This window comes from Dromiciops gliroides, chromosome 3, assembly GCF_019393635.1.
Source record: "Dromiciops gliroides isolate mDroGli1 chromosome 3, mDroGli1.pri, whole genome shotgun sequence".
Classification (NCBI taxonomy): Eukaryota; Metazoa; Chordata; class Mammalia; order Microbiotheria; family Microbiotheriidae; genus Dromiciops; species Dromiciops gliroides.
The window spans coordinates 378686683-378710228 of NC_057863.1; the positions used below are offsets into that span (position 1 = coordinate 378686683).

Genomic DNA, 23546 nt, shown 5'->3' on the forward strand with positions numbered 1-23546 from the left:
AGAAGTAGTATGCCCAGATCACTCTGGGCCACAGAATCATAGGAAGATCCACCTAAAACTAAAAGGTGCCCCAGAGTCCAACAAGTAAAATCCCATTCATTTTAAAGATGAAGAAACTGAGGCTCAGGGAGATTAAATAATTCATCTATTTGTAGAATATTCACACAAACAATGAATAACAGAGCCAGATTTGAGCACTATTCCTCTGCCTCTAAGGCATATGCTTTCCCCTCCCCAGACCATAATGCCTTCATAATCTCTTGAGTTTTCTCTCATTTGCTGACTGTGACATATTTATTCTCTTTGCAACTAAATGTGATGAGCTGAGAATAAACTTATGAAATGCTTTATTTTTCACACCCTATAAAATACATCCAACAAGTTGGTTGGGGTGCAAAAGGAACCTTTTAGTTATGAATGACAATTGGTTTGGTCATTTATCAGTATTCTGAGGATTTAGCAACAGGCGAGCAAGAACTAGTCTAGCAAACTACTTGTCAGTTGATGCTAAATCAATGGCTTATTAGAAGTCACCTGAACTCATTTCATGTTTATCTATAAACAAGGAGATATGAAGAATGTGCAATACTGGCTGTCACTTAAATTGGTGGTGAGAACCTCACAAATTTACCCCAAAAATATTGCTTCCTGCTGTTACATCCCTGCTCAAAAACTTCTAATTGTTCCCTGGAGCCTAATGGATAAAATTCAAACACCTCTGCCTGGCATTCAAGGCCCTTTATAATCTGGTTTCATTCTACATCTCCTATTACTCCCCAACACAAAGTCTCCACTTTAGGTGGGTGGTATGCTTCTTCTGTGGTCACTTTTCCCTTTCCCCCTCAAAAAAGCCATTCTCATGTCTAGTTCTGGGATCTATGGTTTCAGAAGAACATTAAAAAATGAAGTATGTCCATAGAAGGATAACCAGGATGGCAAAGGGCACTGACTTCATAAGAGATGAAGACTGGTTGAAGGAAATGGGCATATTTAGCCTCGGGAAAAGAATGATTGAGGGGGGCATGATGGCTGTATGCAAGGATCTGAAAGGCTGTCATGGAGGAGGGATTAGATCTGGCCTCAGAGGGCAGAACTGGGAGAAAGCTGTCATGAGGCAAATGTAGTCTTGATGTCAGGAAAGAACTTCCTAATATGGAGAACTATTCCCCCTCCTTGGAGGTCTTTCAGAAATGACTATACAACCAATGATCAGGCATATTAACTATAAGGGGTGATCCTTTAGGGTTTAGGTTGAACTAAATGACAGCTGAGGTCCCTTTCAATTCTCAAAATTGGTGATTCTGTAATTTATTCACATCATTCTCCCTACCCAAAATGCCCTCTCCTCTCCTTTCCTAAATATTGACATATTATATACCCTTTAGGGCCCAGCAAAAGGCTTCCCCAGGAAGATCTTTCTCACTGTTCCAGTCCACATTGATCTTTTCCCTCTTCTGAACATCTATAAGATTTGTAGCATCCAATAAACACTTGTTAAATTATAATGAGTTGGGAGGCAGGAGAAACAGCCTTGAGTGGCAAGGGGATAGACAGCTCAGTGTCCTTCCTTACAACTAAAGGTTTCATCATGATGGATCTAAGTGCCATCCATAATCCTCCTGAGCTCTAACAGAAAGTCATCCCCTAGAAACAACATTCTAGAGGCTTTCTGCAGCATGCAGGAAGAAGAAAGGCCTGACCCCGATTTCAATAATAATTAGAAATAAATTCATAAATACAACCATTGCATGAACTCAACAAAAGGCTGACTTACCTTGGTTTCTCTGAGAAGAAACTGTAAATCTCGTCCACTGAGGATTCCATGATTCTTCACATAGCTGGGCATGTGGTTAGTGCTAGACCCATAGACAGTTGCATGTACTTCCATGTATGTGTGAATCATGTCCAAGTACTCCTTCTTATTCTAGAGAACACAAATACACATTATGTGTTACTTTAGTTTTGCACCCTATTAATGTGGGTCATAATTTCCTATAAAGGAAAAAAACAACAACCAACCAACCTCATTTTCCAAGAGCCAGAGACTGTGGAACTCACTGATCTTAACTTTGTGGCAATTTAGAAGTAATAATAACAGTAATAATAAGAAAATCCAGGATTCATATAGTATTTTAAAATTTGCAAAGACCTTTACAAATCCAAGTCCTAATTGTTTTCTTTTAAAAATTCTGGTTTGGATATTGAGTGGCAAAAAAAAGTTGTATCTTAGTTACACAGTTTTGCAAAGGAAAAAAAAAATGTTATGCAGCAGCAGTAGCAACTTGCTACAGAATACCAAATGAATAGCTTACGGCAAGTTGTTTTGAAGTAACATCCTGGTTTTGTGATTACCAAGAACTCAACACATCAGTTTTGGCTCATCCTCATTGTGGGGGAGGAAGTTTGGGGAAGAGAAAGGAAAGCCCTGAAAACTCAGTCTGCCTGGAATAGACATTTGGAGATGCCAAGGAGTCCCTGTGGAAAGCAAGCACCCAGTCCCTGCCAATCTATCCTTTGATGAATGGCTCGGTTCCTCTCATCAAAAAGAGAGCCTGTCTATTTCTGAGCTTAAGGAAACCTAGAGGTCTTAGCCAATACTCATCTATTAGGCAAGGAAATGTAGAGAGAATTACAGCACTCAAATAAAGAAAAAAGGAAAAAAATTAAGCAAGCCCATTTCATTTAATGCTTAAATGTATAACTCTGGTATATAAAGTTATTGAAGCAACTGATATATGTATGTGTGTACATACACAATATAAAAATACCGTGCCTAAAAATACATGAAGGGACAGCTAGGTGGCCCAGTGGATAAAGCGCCAGCCCTGGATTCAGGAGGACCTGAGTTCAAATCTGGCCTCAGACATTTGACACTTAGTAGCTGTGTGACTCTGGGCAAGTCACTTAACCCCAGTTGCCTCACCAACCCCCTCAACCCTAAAATTACATGAAATATGTGTATATTTACACATACAGATGTATATATACATGTGTATATGTATGTATATACACACACACACATATATGTATATAAAATCATGAGTTCATAGGCACTATATTTTGAGAATAACTTTATAAGTCAAAATTTTCTGTGGATGGAACTTTTCACAGTTTTTGTCCTCCTTGAGTATTTCATGTTTGCCTGGTACTTGTCAAATCTGCTGTTTGATTTTCTCCCCAATCTCTTCATTTTATAAAGGCACAAGCTTTATAATGGTTTGCTGTTCTATTTTTTTAAAAAAAGGAAAGGTAGATTTTCTTTCTGAGCTGGGTCCCCAAGCCCTCAAGTCAAAGATAATTAATAGTAAACTTTTTTTGAGGGGAAATCACAAGGGCTGTAGGAGCTTTCAAGATCAGTCTTGTGAATGCCTCTATTAGACTGTGAGCTCCCTGAGGGCAAGAACCATCTTTTGCCTCTTTTTTTTTTTGGTGAAGCAATTGGGGTTAAGTGACTTGCCCAGGGTCACACAGATAGTAAGTGTTAAGTGTCTGAGGCCGGATTTGAACTCAGGTCCTCCTGAATCCAGGGCTAGTGTTCTATCCACTGCGCCACCTAGCTGCCCCCCTTTTGCCTCTTTTTGCACACACAGCACTTAGCACAGTGCCAGTCACATAGTAGGTGTTTTATAAATGTTTAATGACTGGTTGTTAAAGGGTTAAAAAAACCCAAACAGGAAGATGAAAATGGGATTCTTTCTCCTGAGGTGACAGTTAAGATCAGAGGTGAAGTTGGTTGGATGCTCACTGCTTAGATAGGAATAACCTGCTGACTTTCAAGGTAGAGGAATAGATAGATGACCTCTCAAGGTCCCTCTCATTCTACATCATCCTGAATCCTTGTAGAACAGACATTGTTTCTAAATGGTATGTTACTCTTCTGAAAGTGAGAAAAAAAAAAATCCCTGCACACTCAGGTGTCCAAAGTCAACAGATGCAGTGTGGATCTGTCCATAGATTATATTTGTCCCAAATTCTCCATGTTAACCACCCACAGGCCCAAAATAACCAAATGCAGTCCAGGAGACCATTAATATCCATGTGACTGGACAGCAGAGAGTCACTTTCACACCCTTGAGTGTTCTTCCCACAACCCCACCTACTCCACTGTGTTTTATAGAATCATAATTCAGTTCCACTCTCTTAAGGAAACTGAAGTTTGGAGCTTCACCAATGGTCTTAAACCTAGTTAATGATACTATCAGTACTCTAGTCACATCCCTTTGCTTCCAGTCCCATGACCTAATTATATTAATCTATCTTTGGACAGCCAAGTCAAGCAGTGGACAAAGCACCAGATTTGAGTGGGGAAGCCCTGAGTTCAAATCCTGCTTCAGACATTTCTTAGCTGTGTGTTCCCAGGCCAAATCACTTAACCCCTTTCAACCTCAGTTTCCTTGTCTGTAAAATGTGGATTATAATAATAGCACCTATCACCCAGGGTTGTTCTGATGAACAGATAAATATAACATGCTTTGCATACCTAAACATGTTATATAAATAAATCCTAGCTATTATCATCATGTTAAAATGAGAAAATCATATATGAATATTAGGCTCTGATAGAAAAAAATGGTCATTTAAAAATATGTCTCAAAAGTACGACAGGATAGAAAAAAAGAAATGTTATTCAATTCTCAGTCATGTCATGTTCTATAAACAGTGGCCACAATGATGTAAAGGAAAATGACGCCAGAAGACATCAGAACTTAGATTAATGCAAGTGACCAATTTCGGCTCCAAAGGACTGATTGATTATGAAACCTCCCTCCTCTCTTCTCAGCAGAGGCTACAAATGAGGAATAAAGCATTTGCTGTCAGATCCAGTGAACATGTTGATTCATTTTGCTTAAATCTACTTCTTAACTGTTACAAGGGAGGGTTCTGTTGGTGGGGTGGTATTAGGAAAAGACAGTAATTTTTAAAAAGGCATCCATACAACATTTAAAAAATACAACAGTGGCTTTAGTTACAGAGAACCATTGAGAAATTAGAGCTATATAGAATTCTATTAATTTATATAAATTGAAGGCAAATTCATATGGAATAGAAGTGACTTTTAAAACCTTGTTTTATTCATACATAAATCCTTCCTAGTCCCCAGAAATCCTCAATAACAAAGCTTCCACTAAGAGCTCTGAGGACTAATTGCTTAAAAAAGCCTCCCAGATTGTCCTGGTATTTCAATAGTCAGTGTAGTTTAAAGAGGCAGTTCTTCCTCGAGAGCTTTCTGTGTATAGTTAATCTTTACATTAATATGGTGCTGCTGATTTGATTTCCCAGACTACACTGCACCTTCCCCCTACAACCCTAACTCCCATTAGGAGGGTCAAAGCTTTAGGTTTTATACTGGGTAATGACTTACATTTTACATTATGATACCCTTCTCCTTTGGCGAGGTGGGAAGGGAGATGAGGGAGGAATTGTGGGTTGGGGAGGTAGAGGGAGTCTGGAGGTGGGAGACTTTGGCAGTAGGTCTCTCCATAAATGAGTCAAGTCCATATTCCTGAAAGCCACCTTCCAGGGTCAAGCCTTCTGTTAACTGCTTCTTAAGAGTATGGTTTTACTGTTAAATTCCAGAATATTCTCTAATTCAAGAGACAGAGTGTTAGTACTGTAAAGTGAAATCAGCATTGTTCTAGGAGTTAGGAGACTTGGGTTCTAGATCAAACTACCATTAACTTGCTCTGGGTTATGGGAATGACATTTCTTGCCTCTTTTTTAATCCCCAGTTTAGCACAGTGCCTGGCACATAGTAGGTGCTTAATAAATATTTATTGATTGATTGGTTATTGTCCCTATGGGCATCAGCTTCCACGTGGGGACCTTGAGGGGATGATGCTAGCTGACCTCTAAGACCTCCTTCTAGATCTGCAAAACTATTATTTTAGCTACCCAATCCTCCCTCTCTAACTTGATCCCAGAGTGAAGCCAAGTGGAGCTCTTTCACTGAGTATTAGAGAAAAACATGTACTGACAAAAGAGCGGAAACATAAAATCCAAGACAGGAGGGGGCAGAAGCAGGGTTTTCTTGGATGCCAAGAATTCTTTTTTTTCCCCAGCTCAATTTAAATTCTCATTAAAAAAAACAACTAATCAAACCTATTAAAATTTAAATCTATGGAAGCCAGAAAGGCACATTTCCAGATTTAAACAAATAAGGCTAAGGGAAAGGTGAGAACTTAGTACAGGAACACTCAGTCTCTCCTGCTTCATTCTCTCTTTGGCTGTTTATGATTATAGCTTGAGGCAAGTACATTTACTATGCTGGTAGTAAGATATTTAGTGCTGGAATTGAGAGCATTAGGAAAACAAGGTAATATGAAATATCACTGGTGTGAGGACGGGTTGTGGGGGGAGGGGTGGAGTGGAAGAATGTAAAATGAATAGTTCTATTCTCATTTCTTCATTCACTGAGGCTTTTTATATTAAGAATTTCATTCCTGAATGCTACTTTTATATGCATTTAGTGACCTTTTAAAAACATTCACAGTTTAAAAAAATCTGCTTCTATTATACACTTCACTAGATTTGGAGCCAGAGGACCTGAGTTTGAGTCTTAGTCCTGCTAATCATTACTTGGAATGAATTTGGGACAAGTTATTTCTCTGGGCCTCAGTTTCTCCCCCCTAAAACTGGGAATTTCTATTAGAAAATCTCCTGAGATTTCTTCCAACTCTAAATCCTTTGAGCCTATGATCTCTATTTGTATAAACACATTTTTATGTGCATAGGGAGCACTCTACAAGGGGAATCATGTCTGTGAGAAACCATCTAGTTTACCCCATGATTATAAGAAATCTCTGTGGGTATAAATGTCATAGCACTCAACACTCCAGCATAACCCAATGTTATGAAAGCTACACACACACACACACACACACACACACACACACACACACACACACACACCCCCTTCAAGTATCTGATGGACTGTTTGGATGAAAAAGGGATCTGGGTTATTCTGAATGGCCCAAGAACATATCATTCTGAAGATGGAAAGGATGGTGGGGATCCATGTAGTTCAGCCTTCTCATTTTATATACAAGGAAACTGAGACTTCGAGAGGCAATGCCACTTGCCAAGGTGACAGAGTTAGTTAGCAGCAGGGCCATAATCAGAACTCCCATGTTCTTATTCCTCATCGAATGCTCTAATTATTTCTCAAACTGCCCTGTTGGATGTTGGTGATCCTTATGATGTGAAAAGGTGCTCCAATGAGAAATCTTTAATACTATAGATTTTTAAAAATCTAATGTTTCAATGAGATTATATATTTAAAAAGGGGGAAGGAAGAGAAGGGAATAAGCATTTATGAAGTGCCTACTATGTGTCAGGCACTGTGCTAAGAACTTTTTACTAAGATTATTTCACTTGACTCTCATAATAATCCTGTAAGGTGGGTGCTATTTTACAGATAAGGAAACTGAGACAAACAGGGTTAAGTGGCTTGCCCAGAGTTGCATAGCTAGCAAAGCTCTGGGATCAGATGTGAACTCAAGTTTTCCTGATTTTAGGCCCAGCACTATATCTACAGCTTCATCATCTGCCATTCAAAAACACATTAATGATAGCATTTTTTAAAAAAAATAAAAGTGTTTTATTATTTTCCAGTTACATGTAGAGATAGTTTTCAACATTTATATAAGATTTTCAATTTCAATTTTTTCTCCCTCCCCACCTCCCCTAGACAGAGGGTAATCTGATATAGGTTTTATATATATATATATATATATATAACACCTCAAAAAAGAAAAACAACAGCACCAAGAACAAAAGAAATAATATGCTCCAATCAGCATCCATATCCACAGTTCCTTTATTTGGAGAGCCTTTTCCATCATGTGTCCTTTGGAACTTTCTTGTACTTTTGGATTGGTGAGAAGAATCTAGTCTATCACAGTTGATCAACACATAATGTTGATGATACTGTGTACAATGTTCTTCAGGTTCTGCTCATCTCACTCATCATCAACTCATGCAAGTAATTTGGAAGATTTTTTTAAACACATCAGAGAAAATGAATGATAGTATTTTTAAAAATATGAAAAAAGGTTCAATTTTCTGTGTTCTAAAAATGCCCACTTTTTAACCTGGTGGCCCTCTGTATCCACAGATTGTGGGACCACCATTTCTATTTACGCTGTAGAGCTCCCAATTTATACTACATATATTTTGTACATACACAATTGCCTCATTCAAATGAGAGATTCTTGAGGGTGAGGGCTGTGTTTTTGCTTTATTTTGTCTCTCTACTGCTTAGTATAGTACCTGGCACACAGTAAATGCTTGATGAATGCTTGTTGACTAAATGTTCTATCGTCAAACAACAAGAGAATGTAAGCAAGCTCTGGTTTGGTTTGCCAGAAGACATACCATACAAGAAGAGAGTAGACAGTTGAGGTGAAATATAAAAAGCCCACCCAGAGGTCCTGCAAAATGAGGTTTAAGTATCAACTTCCTGGAACAATATAACAAAAGTTATTATTATTGTTTGTTTCTGTCAAATTCATACTTGTTCTTTGTTTATTATTTTTCTTGGTTATAAGAAATAAATATCTGTCCCATATCTGATCTATACTCTATGAACATCTTTCTGGAGAACCTCCACAAAAGCAAAAACCTAGCCTTTAAACCTAAATTTAAGCCCAAGCTTTAAACCTAAGCTAGGTTTTCCCCAGGAGTGGAAGATATAATGAACCAGAGCATGGGAAAAAGATGTCTAGTTCCTCTCAGTAGAAGCCAGGCTCTCTCATGATTATATTCAGACTGGATCATACACATGGATCCAAAGGAGAGGGCTCCCTTAATGGAGAAGGGCACGTGGTGAGAGCCCCAGCCCTCTGGGCCTCAAAATATTATTGTTGTTGTTGGATATGTAAAGAAGTTTAGAGGTTATACAAATGCCACCTATTATTATTCAAGAGAAAAACTGGTTCCATGCACCTGCCTTCAATGTCATGGTAACCAGCCCGGAGTATGACAAGTTAAAACAACAATAACTCACATTTAGATAATATTCAAAGGACAGTGCAGTAGGGGAGTTAGTACAAATATCATTATCCATATTTTAAAAAATAAGTAAATTTAAGGATGTTAAGTGATTTGTTGCTGTACAATCGAAATCAGGTTTCCCTATAGAGGCAAACATGGTGTGTTTGTTGTTGTTTAGTCATTTTTCAGTTGTGCCTGACTCTTCATGACCCCTTTTAGGGTTTTCTCAGCAGAGATACTGGAGTGGTTTGCCATTTCCTTCTCGAGCTTTTTTTTTTTTTTTTTTTTTGGTGAGGCAATTGGGGTTAAGTGACTTGCCCAGGGTCACACAGCCAGTAAGTGTTAAGTGTCTGAGGCCGGATTTGAACTCAGGTACTCCTGAATCCAGGGCTGTTGCTCTATCCACTGCGCCACCTAGCTGCCCCTCCAGCTCATTTTTATAGATGAGGAAACCAAGGCAAATAGGGTTAAGTGACTTGCCCGGGGTCACATAGCCAGTAAAGCTTCTGAAGTCACATTTGTACTCAGGTCTTCCTGATTCCAGGCCCAGCATATGTTTGGCTAAACTGGTATCTTACTATGTATGCACTTACAGAATATAATGAAAAATTCACATCCCTCTTCTAGACCTCTCAGTTCTCTCACATTGAGAAGACTGGACCACATGATTCCTAAAGTCTCTTCCATCTCTAATGTTCTATGATCTTAAGTACCTCTATTTGTGCCACCATTTAGCTGATCTAGCAGCAAACTTTTCTTATTCAATGTCGCATCTATCTAGGAAAGAAGAGCTAAATTACTGCTAAAAATTCCCATCTACTATATAATATCTGGAAGCAAAGTGTTCAGGGGGGTGACTTTTTCCAGAAAATGCACTAATTCTGCATAATCATGGTTTGCAAGGTTTGGGGAGAGTTGATCTCTAGGGTTTTGATAGGCCAAAAGGTAGAAACCAAACTGAGTTAGGATACAGCTAGGAATTTGGACTTTTCATTTCAAAGAGAAAAAGAAAGAGAAAAAAAAATTCTCTGTCCCGGATGTCCCCATGGTTAGTATCTGACTACCAACAAGCAAAATCTCTTTGTACCTATTTCAAAAGCAAGAACTTTCACATCTGGATTGCTTAATTTTGGAGCTCTCACAAGAAAGAAAAAAGAAAACCTGGGAGGCTAATTTTAATTTATAAAAAATATAACTGAGTATACCACACTGCTACTGAGAAAACCACCACCCGCCTGACATTAAGAGCATCCCAGTTCTGCAGCTTAAATGACTGTACAAAATTTATAAAACTTGTTTTTTGAAATACAGCATTTGGGGTTATTTTCTTTGTCTCTTTAAGAACCATAGGGCAATCAACAAGACATGGGAAGGTCATAAGAAACAGCTTCCAATGGTGCCCCAGGCCATTACTGAAAATTCCCTGCAAGAGGATTACAGATTTGCAGTATGATACATAATTGAATATGCCAGGAAGCTTCCATTACAATCATGATGATGTCTGTGGTAAGCAGCAATGCCTCAAAATGACTGAAGAGTTTTTGAAGATCTGTAGGTTAGGTGCTGCTTTCCAACATTCAGCAATAACTGTTCTGTCTCCCAGAATGGATGGAGGAGACAGAAAACATGTTGCCAGCATATGTTTTATTATGCAGGGAGATAGGGGACAGGCAAATTTGTCTCTGCCTGAAAACAGCCTTCTCCTGGCGTCTGGCACACGGGGCTAGACTAAAAGAGCAGTCCACTAGTCAAAAGGTAAAAAAAAAAACCCAACAAATAAACAAAAAAAAAACAGAACCCAGCTGCTGCTGCAGTTTTCCTGACCTAAGTGAATCTCCTCAGGCAACTCTGACAAAGTCTCAGAGCACCCTCTCCTCCCATGTTAACACTTAATGAAAAAAGGGATGCATCCAACACCTGATTTTATCTGCAGAGATAGGGAAGGGATTAGCCCAGAAGGGGCAAGAGCCAAGTGACAAATAAGATCTATCACGATTAAAGCTGGTTCCTACTAGTACAAGAAATAGCTGCCTAAACACAGGGTTGTACTAAGAGACTTTTAAGTATCACCTAAAGAGAATGGATCCTTTCTTCCAGAGAGCTTTTTAATTGGCTGTTCTGCAAAAGGTCTGGTAAAGGAAGGTCTTTTCTGAAATCTATGTTTGGAGGCTTCGAATTAAAATACATCACTGACTTCAAGATGAGAATAGAGGTAGGGCAGAAAAAGAAAGAGCTGACTGGGAGAAAGAAATCCTTGGTCCTAATCCCTGTTCTGCAGCTACAACTGGCTGGATGACCTTGTCTGGGTCTCAGTTTTCTCAGCTATAAAATGAGATGAAATGCTTCAGTTTGGGAAATGACTAAACAAACTAAACAATGTAATAGAATGTTATTGTGCCATGAGAACCAATGAGTAGAAAGAATTCAGAATTCCAGAGGAAGATTTATATGAACTAATGCATAATAACAGTTACAAAGTGCTTTATGGTTTCAAAGTGCTTTATAAATATTATCTCATTTGATCCTCACAGAAACCCTGGAAGATAGATGTAATTATTATTCTCATTTTACAGTTCTTGAAACTCAGGCAGAGAGATATTAAATGACTTGTCTAGGGCCATACAGTTAATAAGTGTTTGAGCTAGATTTGAACTCAGGACTTCCTGATTCTCAGGTCAAGCACTCTATCTACTGAGTCACTTAGATTTCTGAAGAATTAAGTAAGTAGAGTCAAGAAAATAATATACTTAGTGATAACAAAAATATAAATGGAAAGAAAAAAAAAACAAAACAAGTCTGAATATAATGTAATTTTAGAGACTAAGCTTGGCCTCAGATAAAAAATGAGAAAAGGGAGCTTCTCTTTACAGAAAGTGAAAGATTATGGGCATGGAACATTGCATACACTGTGAGACTTAGTGGATGTTATTGCTTCCTTTTCCTGAATTGATACCCCCGCATCCCTTTCCAACAAGGGATGGCTGAAGTAAAGGTGATGGAAAAAACAAGCATCAACAAGAATCTATATTATGTGGTAAATAGAGACCTGGACTTGGAGTCAAGAACAAGAACACTTGGTTTCAATTCTTGCCTCAGACACTTAAAAGCTATGTGACCCCCATCTATGACGGTCACTTAATTTTTTCTGGCCTTCAGTTTCTTCATCTATAAAATGAGAGAGTTGGACTCAATGACCTTAAAAATCCCTTTCAGTTCTAAATTTGTGATAATAACATTAAAAAAATTCAACCCTGATTTGGACTGGATAAACATCATAATCCCTTACATGTACATAGCCCTTTAAAGTATTAACTTTACATAATAAAACTTTACATAAAAATCTCATTTAAACATCACAACATTATACATACATGTGTAACATATCAGATTGCTTGCCACCTTGGGGAGAGGGGAAGGGAGGAGGGAGAAAAATTTGGATCTCAAAATCTTATAAAGATGAATGTTGAAAACTATCTTTACATGTAACTGAAAAAAATATATTATTAAGATTAAAAAAAAATAAACATTACAACCGACCTAAGAGGTAGGCACCATAGATATTAACACCTTCATTTTTTCAGAAGAAGACATTGAGGTACAAACTAAATTACCTTGTCCAGGGTCACATAGGTAGCAAATAAACGAGGCAGGATTAGAAGCCAGGTTTTCCTGACTTCGAACCCAATGTGCAGATCTCTACACCACCATGCCCCTCAATAGAAAGAATAGTGGACTATGTCTGAGGAAGGAGGGAGCATCCACATCACAATTGGGGATCCCTGAAGCACTGAAGTTATAAGAATACTTTCCCCTTCCTATTTGCATATAGATTGGTAGGCAATGGTACTGTGGAAAGATTGGGAGAGTTAAAGAGATCTGGGTCCTTAGTATTGGCTCTGATGACAACTTAAAAAAATAAGTATTTTAATTCTGTTTATTTTTTATATCAATATAAAATTCAAATTTAAGGGATGCATTTGGAAGGCTGAATATTTTTATTATGCTTTTTCCAAGGATTTAATTTCTACTTTTTAAAAGCCTGATACGTTTTTTCATTAGGATTTAATAGAACAAAAATTTGCCTATAATTTTCATATCAATTGTTTTAGAGACCTCTGAGTGTTAGTTGCTGAATTAAAGATACTTCTAGAGTTCTCTTTGATGTTGTATTCTTTCTTTTCTTGACTATGGAAAAATGTCACTTTTTATAAAATTGAATGCAATGACTATGGCAGATAAGATTCTATGGGAAAGAAAATGGTATCATCAAAATGATTGCTGAAAAAAATCCTGTGCCTATGTAGCCCTCAATTTTTTTCTATGAAAAATTGACTCTTTTTCATTGGTAGATCTTTTTCCTAAGTCATCATTTGGTTTTTAGGTTTATTTCTATTTCAAAAGGCTTACCACCCCTTAAAATTTTAAACCACTACTTTTAAATACCATGCAGAATAATTCAAAAATATTTTATAAGCCCTAATTAACTTCCTAATATGTTCATTTATGCCTTATAAGAGCATATCTAATGTTTTGCCAAAGAATGTGTATTTATTACCCAAGAACAAAGGAAAAAAATTACCTTCATCACAATGCTTCACATTTTTCTATCTGTTCTTTTAAAATCATAAAATTAAGTTTAATCACTGACAGAATAGCATCCAAAATGAGATTCATATACTAGGCGGCACAAAGTACTAGACTTGGAGTTCAAATCTTTGTCTTAGATACTACTTACGGGACCCTGGGCAAATAACTTAACCTCTGTCAACCTCACTTTCCTCATCTCTAAAATGGGAATAACAATAGCACCTTCCTCCATGGGTTATTGTGACAATAAAATGAGATTTTTGTAAAGCATGTTGCAAGTCTTAAAGTGCTCTACAAATGCTAGCAATTACATATAATAATTTGGGGCTCTATAAACTGTCTAATCTTCATTTACAAATGATGCAATTAGTCTCATTTTAATTTAATAATTCAAGGATCTGTAATTCTGCTCTAGCAGTAATTTAAGGGTGTCAGAGGGCAAGTCACTTAACCTTGAGTCTCTTTCCAAGATTGCCAGACTCAAATTCACTGAGAAATTAACATGGATCTGAATTTGCTCCAATATAGCCGGAATAGAGCACAGTGACAAATCAACAAGACTCAATATCGGAGGTCATCTAGACCAACTCCTTTTTATACATGAGGACACTGAAGCCTAGCAACATGTCATGACTTGCACAAGGTCATGTGGCTAGTTAATGGGTGCAGAAGTAGTGCTAGGACCCACATTATCTGACTTCAAGTCAAGTGCTTTTTCCCTAATAGTAAACTGCTCCCATGCATATTAATGTAAACAATTTATTATTGGATGTTTTAATTGGTGTTTTGGTTTACTTCTCAATGGGTAGTTGGAGTTTTTTGTGGTTCTGTGCATCCTGGTGCATGCTTCCTCAAGTTGTTACTGTCCATTTCACATTTTAAGCCTCTCGAGTGCAAAGAGTACATCTGTTTCATTTGCTTTCCAAGGCACACAGCCCAGTGCCATACTCACTAATAAATACAATGTGATGATGATGGATGTGTTCAGTTTGTAATAATGTGCATAATATCTCCCCTCAGAATAACAAATGTCAACATTTCATTGTTGTAATGTTGTGGACCACACTCAGAGGAATGGACAATGGATAAACCAGGATATTAAAACAACAATGACAACTACAAGAAAAAACCAGGACCCTTCATCTTTGCCTATATTCCCTGCCAAAAAGAACCATGCATGCTGAAAGTCCCATTCACAATCTTTCTGCAATCTTATCATACAGAGAAGAAGAAAGCTCAGGTATTTTGACTGGGAATCTGATTTTGGACTGAAAATTTTAAGAGAGTTACAATAAAACTCTTAGTCATATAGTGAAGAGCTGGTTTTAAAAGAGCTCCATCCCCCTAGAAATCACAGGTCTCTTGAAATTTTTTCACACTACCTTATTGCCTTTTGGAAACATGCAGACAGTAAAAATTAGGGCACTCAGTTTAATTAGAGCATATTCAGCAAATTTATTTGCTAAATAAAAGTAGCTAAAAAACCCAATTTAGAAATGGCAATCTGAAAACAAGAAAAACTAAACCTATAAAAATAATGTAGCTAAATTCCCAGGGCTCTCCATTCTTTTCAGCAATCCAGTCTTCATATCTTCCCTCAAATAGCAATTTCCAACCAACCCAGGCCTTCTGTTGATATTTGGAAACTTATACTTTGAGATCTCAAGAACTGTACTACCGGAATAAATACCATCAAAGTGTTTCTAAATAGAGTCCTTCCAGATATGCTAAATAGCTCTCCTTGGAGGCAAGACCATGATTTTAGCCTTGCTCATCCACTTTAGTGTTTCCCAATTGTCCAGTGGACAAAGTACAAATACCTCTATTAGCCTTTTCAAAGTTTCATCTAACTTAATTTCTAAGTACTTCAAAATGTACCGTTTAGAAAACAGACTAGTTTCTCTATATCGTGTTCTCCTTCTGTCTGTCTCTGTGTCTCTGTATCTCTGTCTTTGTCTCTCTGTCTCTGTCTGTGTGTCTCTCTCACTTTCTCTCTCCCTGAATATCCAAGCTCACTTCTCTCCTGTCTTTCCTCCTAACTTGCAGTACCCTTTCTCCTTTCCAAGCTCCCTTTTATGTGTTATTTTCCCCCACTCACTTAATTAAAATTTAAACTTCCCTCAGCTAAGAATGTAATTTAAACTCCCTCACTTAAGAATGTAAGTTCTTAGAGAGTAAGAATTTTTTTTTTTGGTCTGTATTTAAATATCAAACACTTAGCACAGTACCTGGCACATAAAAAGAATATAAATTTATTTTTTTACTTATCTAATTGATTAATATTTATTTACTTATTGATTAAAAATGATTTATCTGTTTCTACACTCTTGTGTCTATGCTTTTGGCTATGATTCTGTCCCTACTCTAGGCTCCAAGTTGGATTTATCTTCCAATTCCACTTCCTCCATGAAGCCTTTCCTTTTTTTTTTTTTTTTTTTTGCAGGGCAATGAGGGTTAAGTGTGACTTGCCCAAGGTCATACAGCTAGTAAGTGTCAAGTGTCTGAAGCTGGATTTGAACTCAGGTCCTTCTGAATCCAAGGCCAGTGCTTTATCCACTGCGCCACCTAGCTGCCCCTATACTTTCAGTTTTATGAAGGAATCCCTTTCTTTGCAATAAGGAATACCTTTCTTTGTAAGGTAGTTGGTGTAATTATTAATACCCTCATTTTACAGATGAAGAAATTAAGGCGAAGACCCGTTAAAAGAGAGTCAAGCCATTACATGTAGAAGGCAGGATTTAAACACAATTCCATCCTGATACCAAAATACTAATAGAGCATTGCAAATGGAGCATTTGCTCTTGATGAATGACAATGCTGTCCATGGCAAACAGAATAGTGATTTCATTCCTTTTGTCTCCATGGATGAACAAGGCAGCAGAGGGGTAAATTTACTGTCCTTACTGGAAAGATTATATTAAGAACACATCTGTGCTGTTCTCATAAAGTTCTCCATTTAGAAACTGCTATGAAAGGGAAGTGAAGACACACCCTATGTTCCTGCACAGTGAGATGAAAAGGAGGACCAGAGACAGGAGTAAAAAAAGCTCATGGCACTTTCAAGAGACAATGTGACTAAGTCCTGTGTCCTTGACTGAATTTCTGGACCTTGGTTCCCGAGCTTAGTTTCTCCCCACCAAAATATTAACATATCTGCCTAGACAAAAACCATGTGTGATCCAAATTTATCACAGGAAGAGCCTATGATAATCTGCAGTGCTTCTGATTTAAAATTTATTCAGGTCATCTTCACACACCATTAATTCAGTTAGCCACAAAGCATTAGATAACATATGTGCATGACTGTGGGCCAGTTTGTTTCCAGGAAAGAAATTAATCACTAGAGACATTATCTAGTTGGTTATTGGGGGTAGTTCAGCTGGTAAAGCATATGGAAGGTAGCACATAGGCCAGGGTTTAAGTTTTCTTTAATAAAATTAAAATGTAAATGTCTTTAAGAACCTTATAATAAACACAGCCATTTTCAGAAAAGTTGCTGGTAGATATGGGCAGATACTCATTGAGATAGCTTTAGGGATATCTCAAATCCTAAAATTTGAATGGTGAAATTCCCAGACTAGCAGCAGTATCTTTTGGGATTACAACCAATAACAGGAACAGACCTCAAACTGGAAAGTAAAAATGAATCTAGTTTAAAAAATAATTTGGAAGTTTAGGATAAAAAATTAATTTAATGCCATAAGTCCAAATGTCAAGTATGGAAAAGGGTAATCAGGTCAAGTTAAATGATGAGGGAAAGGTAGCAAGGATGGATGACAGTCCCTCTATCCTTCCCATCACAGAGGACTCCATCTTGGACCCCAGGTCTAGCAAAGCTGCCTTGAGAAAACATGAGCACCATAACTCAAAAGAGCAAAAGAACATAATTGCATTTTAGAATTATTATAAAATTATGCCATGAGCAAGAGTAATCATTGGAGCAAGGAGTAGGTAGGGAGTAAAAGTGTGAGAACTTAGCTCGATAAAGCTTAGGTCTGATTTCAATTTAGCTGGAGCCAGAAGTGTCTCAAGAGACATAAGTACTGAACTTTTTTTTGGTCCTTTCCTAGATTTGTGATCTGTCATTATACAACTGAGGGCAGATAAGGGGTGCATGGGATAGTGTTGCCCCTGGAGTCAGGAGGACCTGAATTCAAATGCAACCTCAGACACTCACTAGCTGTGTGACCTTGGGCAAGTCCCTCAACTATTTGGCTTAGTTCCTAATCTGTAAAATGAGCTGGAGAAGAAAAGAAGCAAACTCTTCATGTATCATTGCCAATATAATCCCATGTAGGGTTATGAAATTTGGACATGACTAATCAATAAACAAGAATAATAACAACTACACAACTTGAGCCTCTTCATTTTTCACTTATATATGTTCCTCATGATGTCTTTTAGACCACTACCTGAATGCGAGTTATCATTAGTAATAAACCTTACTTATAACCATCCATTATGGTTTTTTACATTTATTCTTTGTGATCAGTAAATGCTAGTATATGTTTAACAACCCTTTTCTCTGAAAATGCATGACAAAGTTTAAGTTTAATCTGCATTACTAGCATTTCCCCATCACTTTAAGTCTAGCTAATCAACAAAATAATAAATCAAGCCTTGATTTGTAGCATTTACCATTTTCTGAAGTGTAAATGGTCATACTGAAAATTTAACAATTGGTTTTTACAGGCCAGAATGAGCTGGCTCCAGCACATTGCCGCCTGTTATTTCTGTATAGTATCACTGAGAAAATGATTATTGAAGTAGCAGTTTTTTCCTCCCAAGTACACGATTCTTCTCAACTTCCTTAATTTTTGTCAAGATTGCCACTATCTTTTTGGTCACCCAGGTTTGCAACCTTTTCATTGACTTCACTTACCGTCAATGCAAATATCCAATCAATTGCCAAACCGTGTCAGTTCTAACTCTACAAGATGTCTCCCATCTGTCCCATTCTCTCTTCTCCTACAGCTGCCACCCTAGCTGAGACCAAATTTAAAATCCTCTGTTTGGCTTTTAAAATCTTATACAGGGAGCAGCTAGGTGGCGCAATGGATAAAGCACTGGCCCTGGATTCAGGAGGACCTGAGTTCAAATCCAGCCTCAGACACTTGACACTTACTGGCTGTGTGACCCTGGTCAAGTCACTTAACCCTCATTGCCCTGCAAAAAAAAAAAAAAAAAAAAGAAAGAAAAAGAAAAAGAAAAAAAAAATCTTATACAACCATGTCCCTTCCCACCTTTCCTGTCCATTTACACTTTACTCCTCTCCTTTATTTTGCTATTCTACATTTCAGGGACACTGGTTACCTTGCAGTTCCTCACAAACAACACTGCATCTCCTAACTACATGGCTTTTCACTGCCTGCCCTTCATGCCAAAAAAATATCTCTTGCGTCACTACCATGCTTTCCTGGCCTCTTTCAAGACTAAGTTCAGTGGCACAGTAGATAAAGCACTGGCCCTGGATTCAGGAGGACCTGAGTTTAAATCCAGCCTCAGACACTTGACACTAGCTGTGTGACTGGGCACTTAACCCTCATTGCCCCACAAAAAAACAAAAACAACAAAAAAGACAGTTCAAATTCCATCTTCTATAAGAGGCTTTCCCTCTGTCCTACACTCCCCACCCTGTTCTCCCACTATTCCCTATTGCCTTTCCTCAGAGATTGGTTGTTGAGTCCTTTTCAGTCATGTGTGACTCTCTGTGACACCACTTGGGGTTTTCTTGACAGAGATACTGGTTTGCCATTTCCTTCTCCAGCTCATTTTATAGATGAGGAAACTAAGGCGAATAGAGTGAAGGAGCTTACCCAGGGTCACACAGCTAGTAAGTACCAAGATAGGATTTGAAATCAGGTATTCCTGCCTCCAAGACTGGAGCTCAATCCACTGTCACCTAGCTGCCCTCAGAAATTACACAGTATTTCTCTTTTATGTATTTAATAATTTACATGTTGTCTCTCCCATTAGAACGTGAGTTTTGGGAGCTCAGAGACAATGTTTTTGCCTTTCTTGGTATCCCCAGCAGTTAGTACAATTTTGTTGTTCAATTGTCATGTCTGACTCTTTGTGAACCCATGGACCATAAAGTGCACTAAGCCTTTCTGTGTTCCACTCTCTCCATAAGTCTGTCCAAGCTTGTGTTCATTGCCTGGCACATAGGTACTTAATAAATGCTTGTTGACTGACTGATGGGGGCCTTATCACCTCTTATCTGGACTACTACAACAGCTTCCTAATTTCTGTCCCTTATAAGAAGTCTTTCCCCTGTCTAAACCAATCTTCCATAAGGCTGCCAGTGATTGTCCTGAAATGTAGGTCTGATTATGTCACTTCCTTATTTAATAAATTCCAAAATATATTAGGAAACAATCCAAGGAAACAAAACAAGTATATATAAAGCATTTAATATAAGTATATATGACTATATGCGAAATAATAGGCTAAGTTCTGGGTATTTAAATATATAAAAAGACAGACAGTGCCTATGGTCAAGAAGCTTAAATTCAAATGGGGGAAGACAAGGCAGATGAATGAGCTAGGAAGTACATGGAGAGGGGAAAGTGGGTTGGGGAGGAGATGAAAGTACCCAGGGGTCTGATTTTGAAGTTCAGAAAATCAGGACCAGGACTGGGGAAGGAATGAAGAAAGGCTGACGTGGTCTTCTTCATGAAATGAACCCTCTAGAAGGAAATAACCAATGCAAGAAGGGGAATAGGTCTTACAGAGGGATATTTCATAATGAGCAGGCCCCAAGGGTGGTAGGATGCCAGGGCAAGGAAATCCCAGACACTGTAGGAAGTTCCAAGAAAAGAAAGCAATAGAGGCATGGTTTAAAAGTCCAGAAGAGGGGGCAGCTAGTTGGCGCAGTGGATAAAGCACCGGCCCTGGATTCAGGAGGACTAGGGTTCAAATCTGGCCTCAGACACTTGACACTTACTAGCTGTGTGACCCTGGGCAAGTCACTTAACCCTCATTGCCCCAACAACAACAACAACAACAACAAGTCCAGAAGAGAAGGAACAGGGCTTTCTTAAGTCCTTAAACAAATCCCAAAAGATGTTGTAATCTCTACATGTCAATCATTTATATACCTGAGAACATATGGTCTAGTGCAGAAAATTATCCTCAAAAGCTTGTCTATCCCCTCCTTATATTTTCATTAAGGATATACTCAGTACACACACACACACACACACACACACACACACACACACAGATCATTCTTAGGAAGTATGTGCTAGAAACAAGATTTGAATCCAGATCTTCTGATGCCAAATCTAGTACTATCCTCACTGTAACCTACTGCCTTTTACATTTTTTCATCTGTTTGCACTCAGCAGCTCTCTTCAGTTTCATTTTTTATAAGCCATCTATATTTCTTTATATAGTATCAAGTCCAAATGTTTTTTTTCCACTGGTATTGGTGATGTGAATAGATTGTTATAGAAATACTGGTAAGTCTCTTCCCCTTTTTTGCTTATTTATTGTCTTTCCAGTTTTGTTTATAAATGCTCTTGGGATGATCTGGCTTAACAGCTTAGTTGGGGCTCATGCTAAGCTTTCTATAGGCTTTTCTCCACCATTTTTTACTCTTGTGAGAAGACAGCATTTTGGCAGACCACCTGTCACCCCTTGCCTTTGCCCCATGACCAGTCTATCTTCTCTTCCTATAACATATTTCCCTGGTGACATATTTTACTACTGTTCTTCCTTAAATTTCCTCATTTATCATTTGTTGCTTCCTTTTCACATCCAACGCACCCACTGCCCTCTGTGTGATGTTCGTTTTTAAGTATTCAGAGAATGTTGTTTACAATACCTGGGTGTCATATAACTACTGGAGATTAATGGTATTAAAAAGATGGGCCTTTGTTTCTATGGGAAACTTAGGGCCATAAAAGAAGCTTTGAAATTTTTTGTTACTAGCTAGCTCGTTATCTTCCTCCTGTTCAGCTCTGGGCCCAACTCTGCATCCATCTGTGTTATCTGTCCCAGATAAACATTCTGATGAGCAAGCTTAATAGGATGCCCATCTAAATGCATATCATAAACTGGGCAATAAACATTCCTCAACCATTTCTTTTTTATATATATGGATGGTCAAGTCAAATTTTTTCAGTAGTTACATATCTCTTTTGGGAGGCCATGCAATGTTTCAGCATTTGAGGAAATTCGCACAACGTCATCTATCAATGGGAGTGTATGGAGGACCTCCCTGTCCACAAGAAATCCATCAATTAGGCCCATATCCTGCATCTCCTCTAATACAATGGTGATCCCCTTTGGTGAACTTATACCTTTATCTCCTTGTTTTATGCTTTGCCAGATTTTTTTTTATAGATCACTATTGAATAGAGCTATTTCTACTGCTGTATCTTTTTTAGTATGGCAATGTTGTTTATAATCTTTAATCTGCCATAATAATTTGCAAATGAGCTTATACTCTAAACCAAGTTATCCTCTTGCTGTCATGTCTCTATTTGTCAAGGAGATAAAGTGTTTTCTGGCAGAAGCAATTTCTAGGCTCTTCTGTTCTTTTCATTGCAGAAATAATCTAACATTGTCTAAACTGTAAGAAATGGCGGTGATCAGAGTTGATATTTTTACTTTTGTCCATTTCTTCATTTTCAGAACCAATAACTTGTATAACTAGGTCTGGTTAGAGTGGTTATAATTGTATGTACTGTTCTCTGATTCTTTATTATCCCCCAATTCTAAATTATTCTGGATCAGTAACTAGCTCTTAGATGTTATTCTTTAGTCTTTTTTTTTTTTCGTCTTTGTGACCCCATTTTGTAATTTTCTTGGCAAAGATAATGGGAGTGGTTTGCCATTTCCTTCTCCAGCTCATTTTATAGATGAGAAAACTGAGGCAAACAGGGTTAAGTGACTTGCCCAGGGTTACATAGCTAGTAAGTCTCTGAGGGGGCAGGTAGGTGGTACAGTGGATAAAGCACTGGCCCTGGATTCAGGAGGACCTAAGTTCAAGTCTGGCCTCAGACACTTGATACTTACTAGCTGTGTGATCCTGGGCAAGTCACTTAACCCTCATTGTCCCACAAAGGAAAATAACTGTAGCTTAGTAAGTCTCTGAGGCCAGATTTGAACTCGGGGAGATGAGCCTCCCTAACTCCAGGCACTACCTACCTGCCCCAAACTAGTTAAGATCCATCTAATTTCATTTTCAAAAGATGTCTTTTGATGCTTACAATGTCCAAAACCTGAGTATTTTCTGAAACAAGACTTCATTGTATACAAATGTAAGTTTTCTGAATAATCAATCAGACTTGCCATTCTTTCATTTCTTAATCCTTAAACTATTGCCCAATAAATATATCCTTCCCCTATTCCAAAGTCCATTATATTCCTTCTTTGTTTCTGCCTTTTCAACAGTTACTAAGTATCAAGGCACACGGTGGCTTGCTTCAGGGAACCTCATCAAGATTTTTGTAAAATTTTTCTACTCCTTCATAATTTCTTTGGCTACATGATGAACTCTGACAACCCATTTATTTGCCTCTTCAAGGAAAAACTTAGTCATCCTTATAATTAGCTGTAACTTCCTTTTTTTTAAATCAATAAAATTGTATTTAAAAGACTGATAAAGTGCATTTCAGCTACAAAGCTATAATTCCAATTTCCTACCCCAATGCTGTTTTTGAGCTAATACTACTTATAATCTTCCATTACCATATTCTGCAGTTTTACAAATGAGCTTTTACTTTTTTTTAGCTGTAACTTTCATGTCATGTGATTTCATTTATAAAGAGAATGTCAAAATTAATGTGTTTTGGTACCTATACTAGTAAATTCATTGAATACTGGGTAAAGTTTTAGAGTGTCAAAAAGTTGTTTGTTGGGGCAGCTAGGTGGTGCAGTGGATAGAGCACTGGCCTTGGATTCAGGAGGACCTGAGTACAAATCTGACCTAAGAAACTTGACACTTACTAGCTGTGTGA

At 37.9% G+C, this 23546-nt stretch overlaps 1 protein-coding gene across 2 annotated transcripts in view; it reads right to left on the minus strand.

The window, feature by feature from the left end:
* Positions 1-23546, minus strand: part of MGAT5 (alpha-1,6-mannosylglycoprotein 6-beta-N-acetylglucosaminyltransferase) — a 399298-nt gene that overhangs the window by 56531 nt on the left and 319221 nt on the right. For both annotated transcript variants that reach the window (XM_043993188.1, XM_043993187.1), the window contains one exon: positions 1775-1924. In XM_043993188.1, the coding sequence (XP_043849123.1) occupies positions 1775-1924 (150 nt within the window). The remainder of the gene's footprint in view (positions 1-1774; positions 1925-23546) is intronic.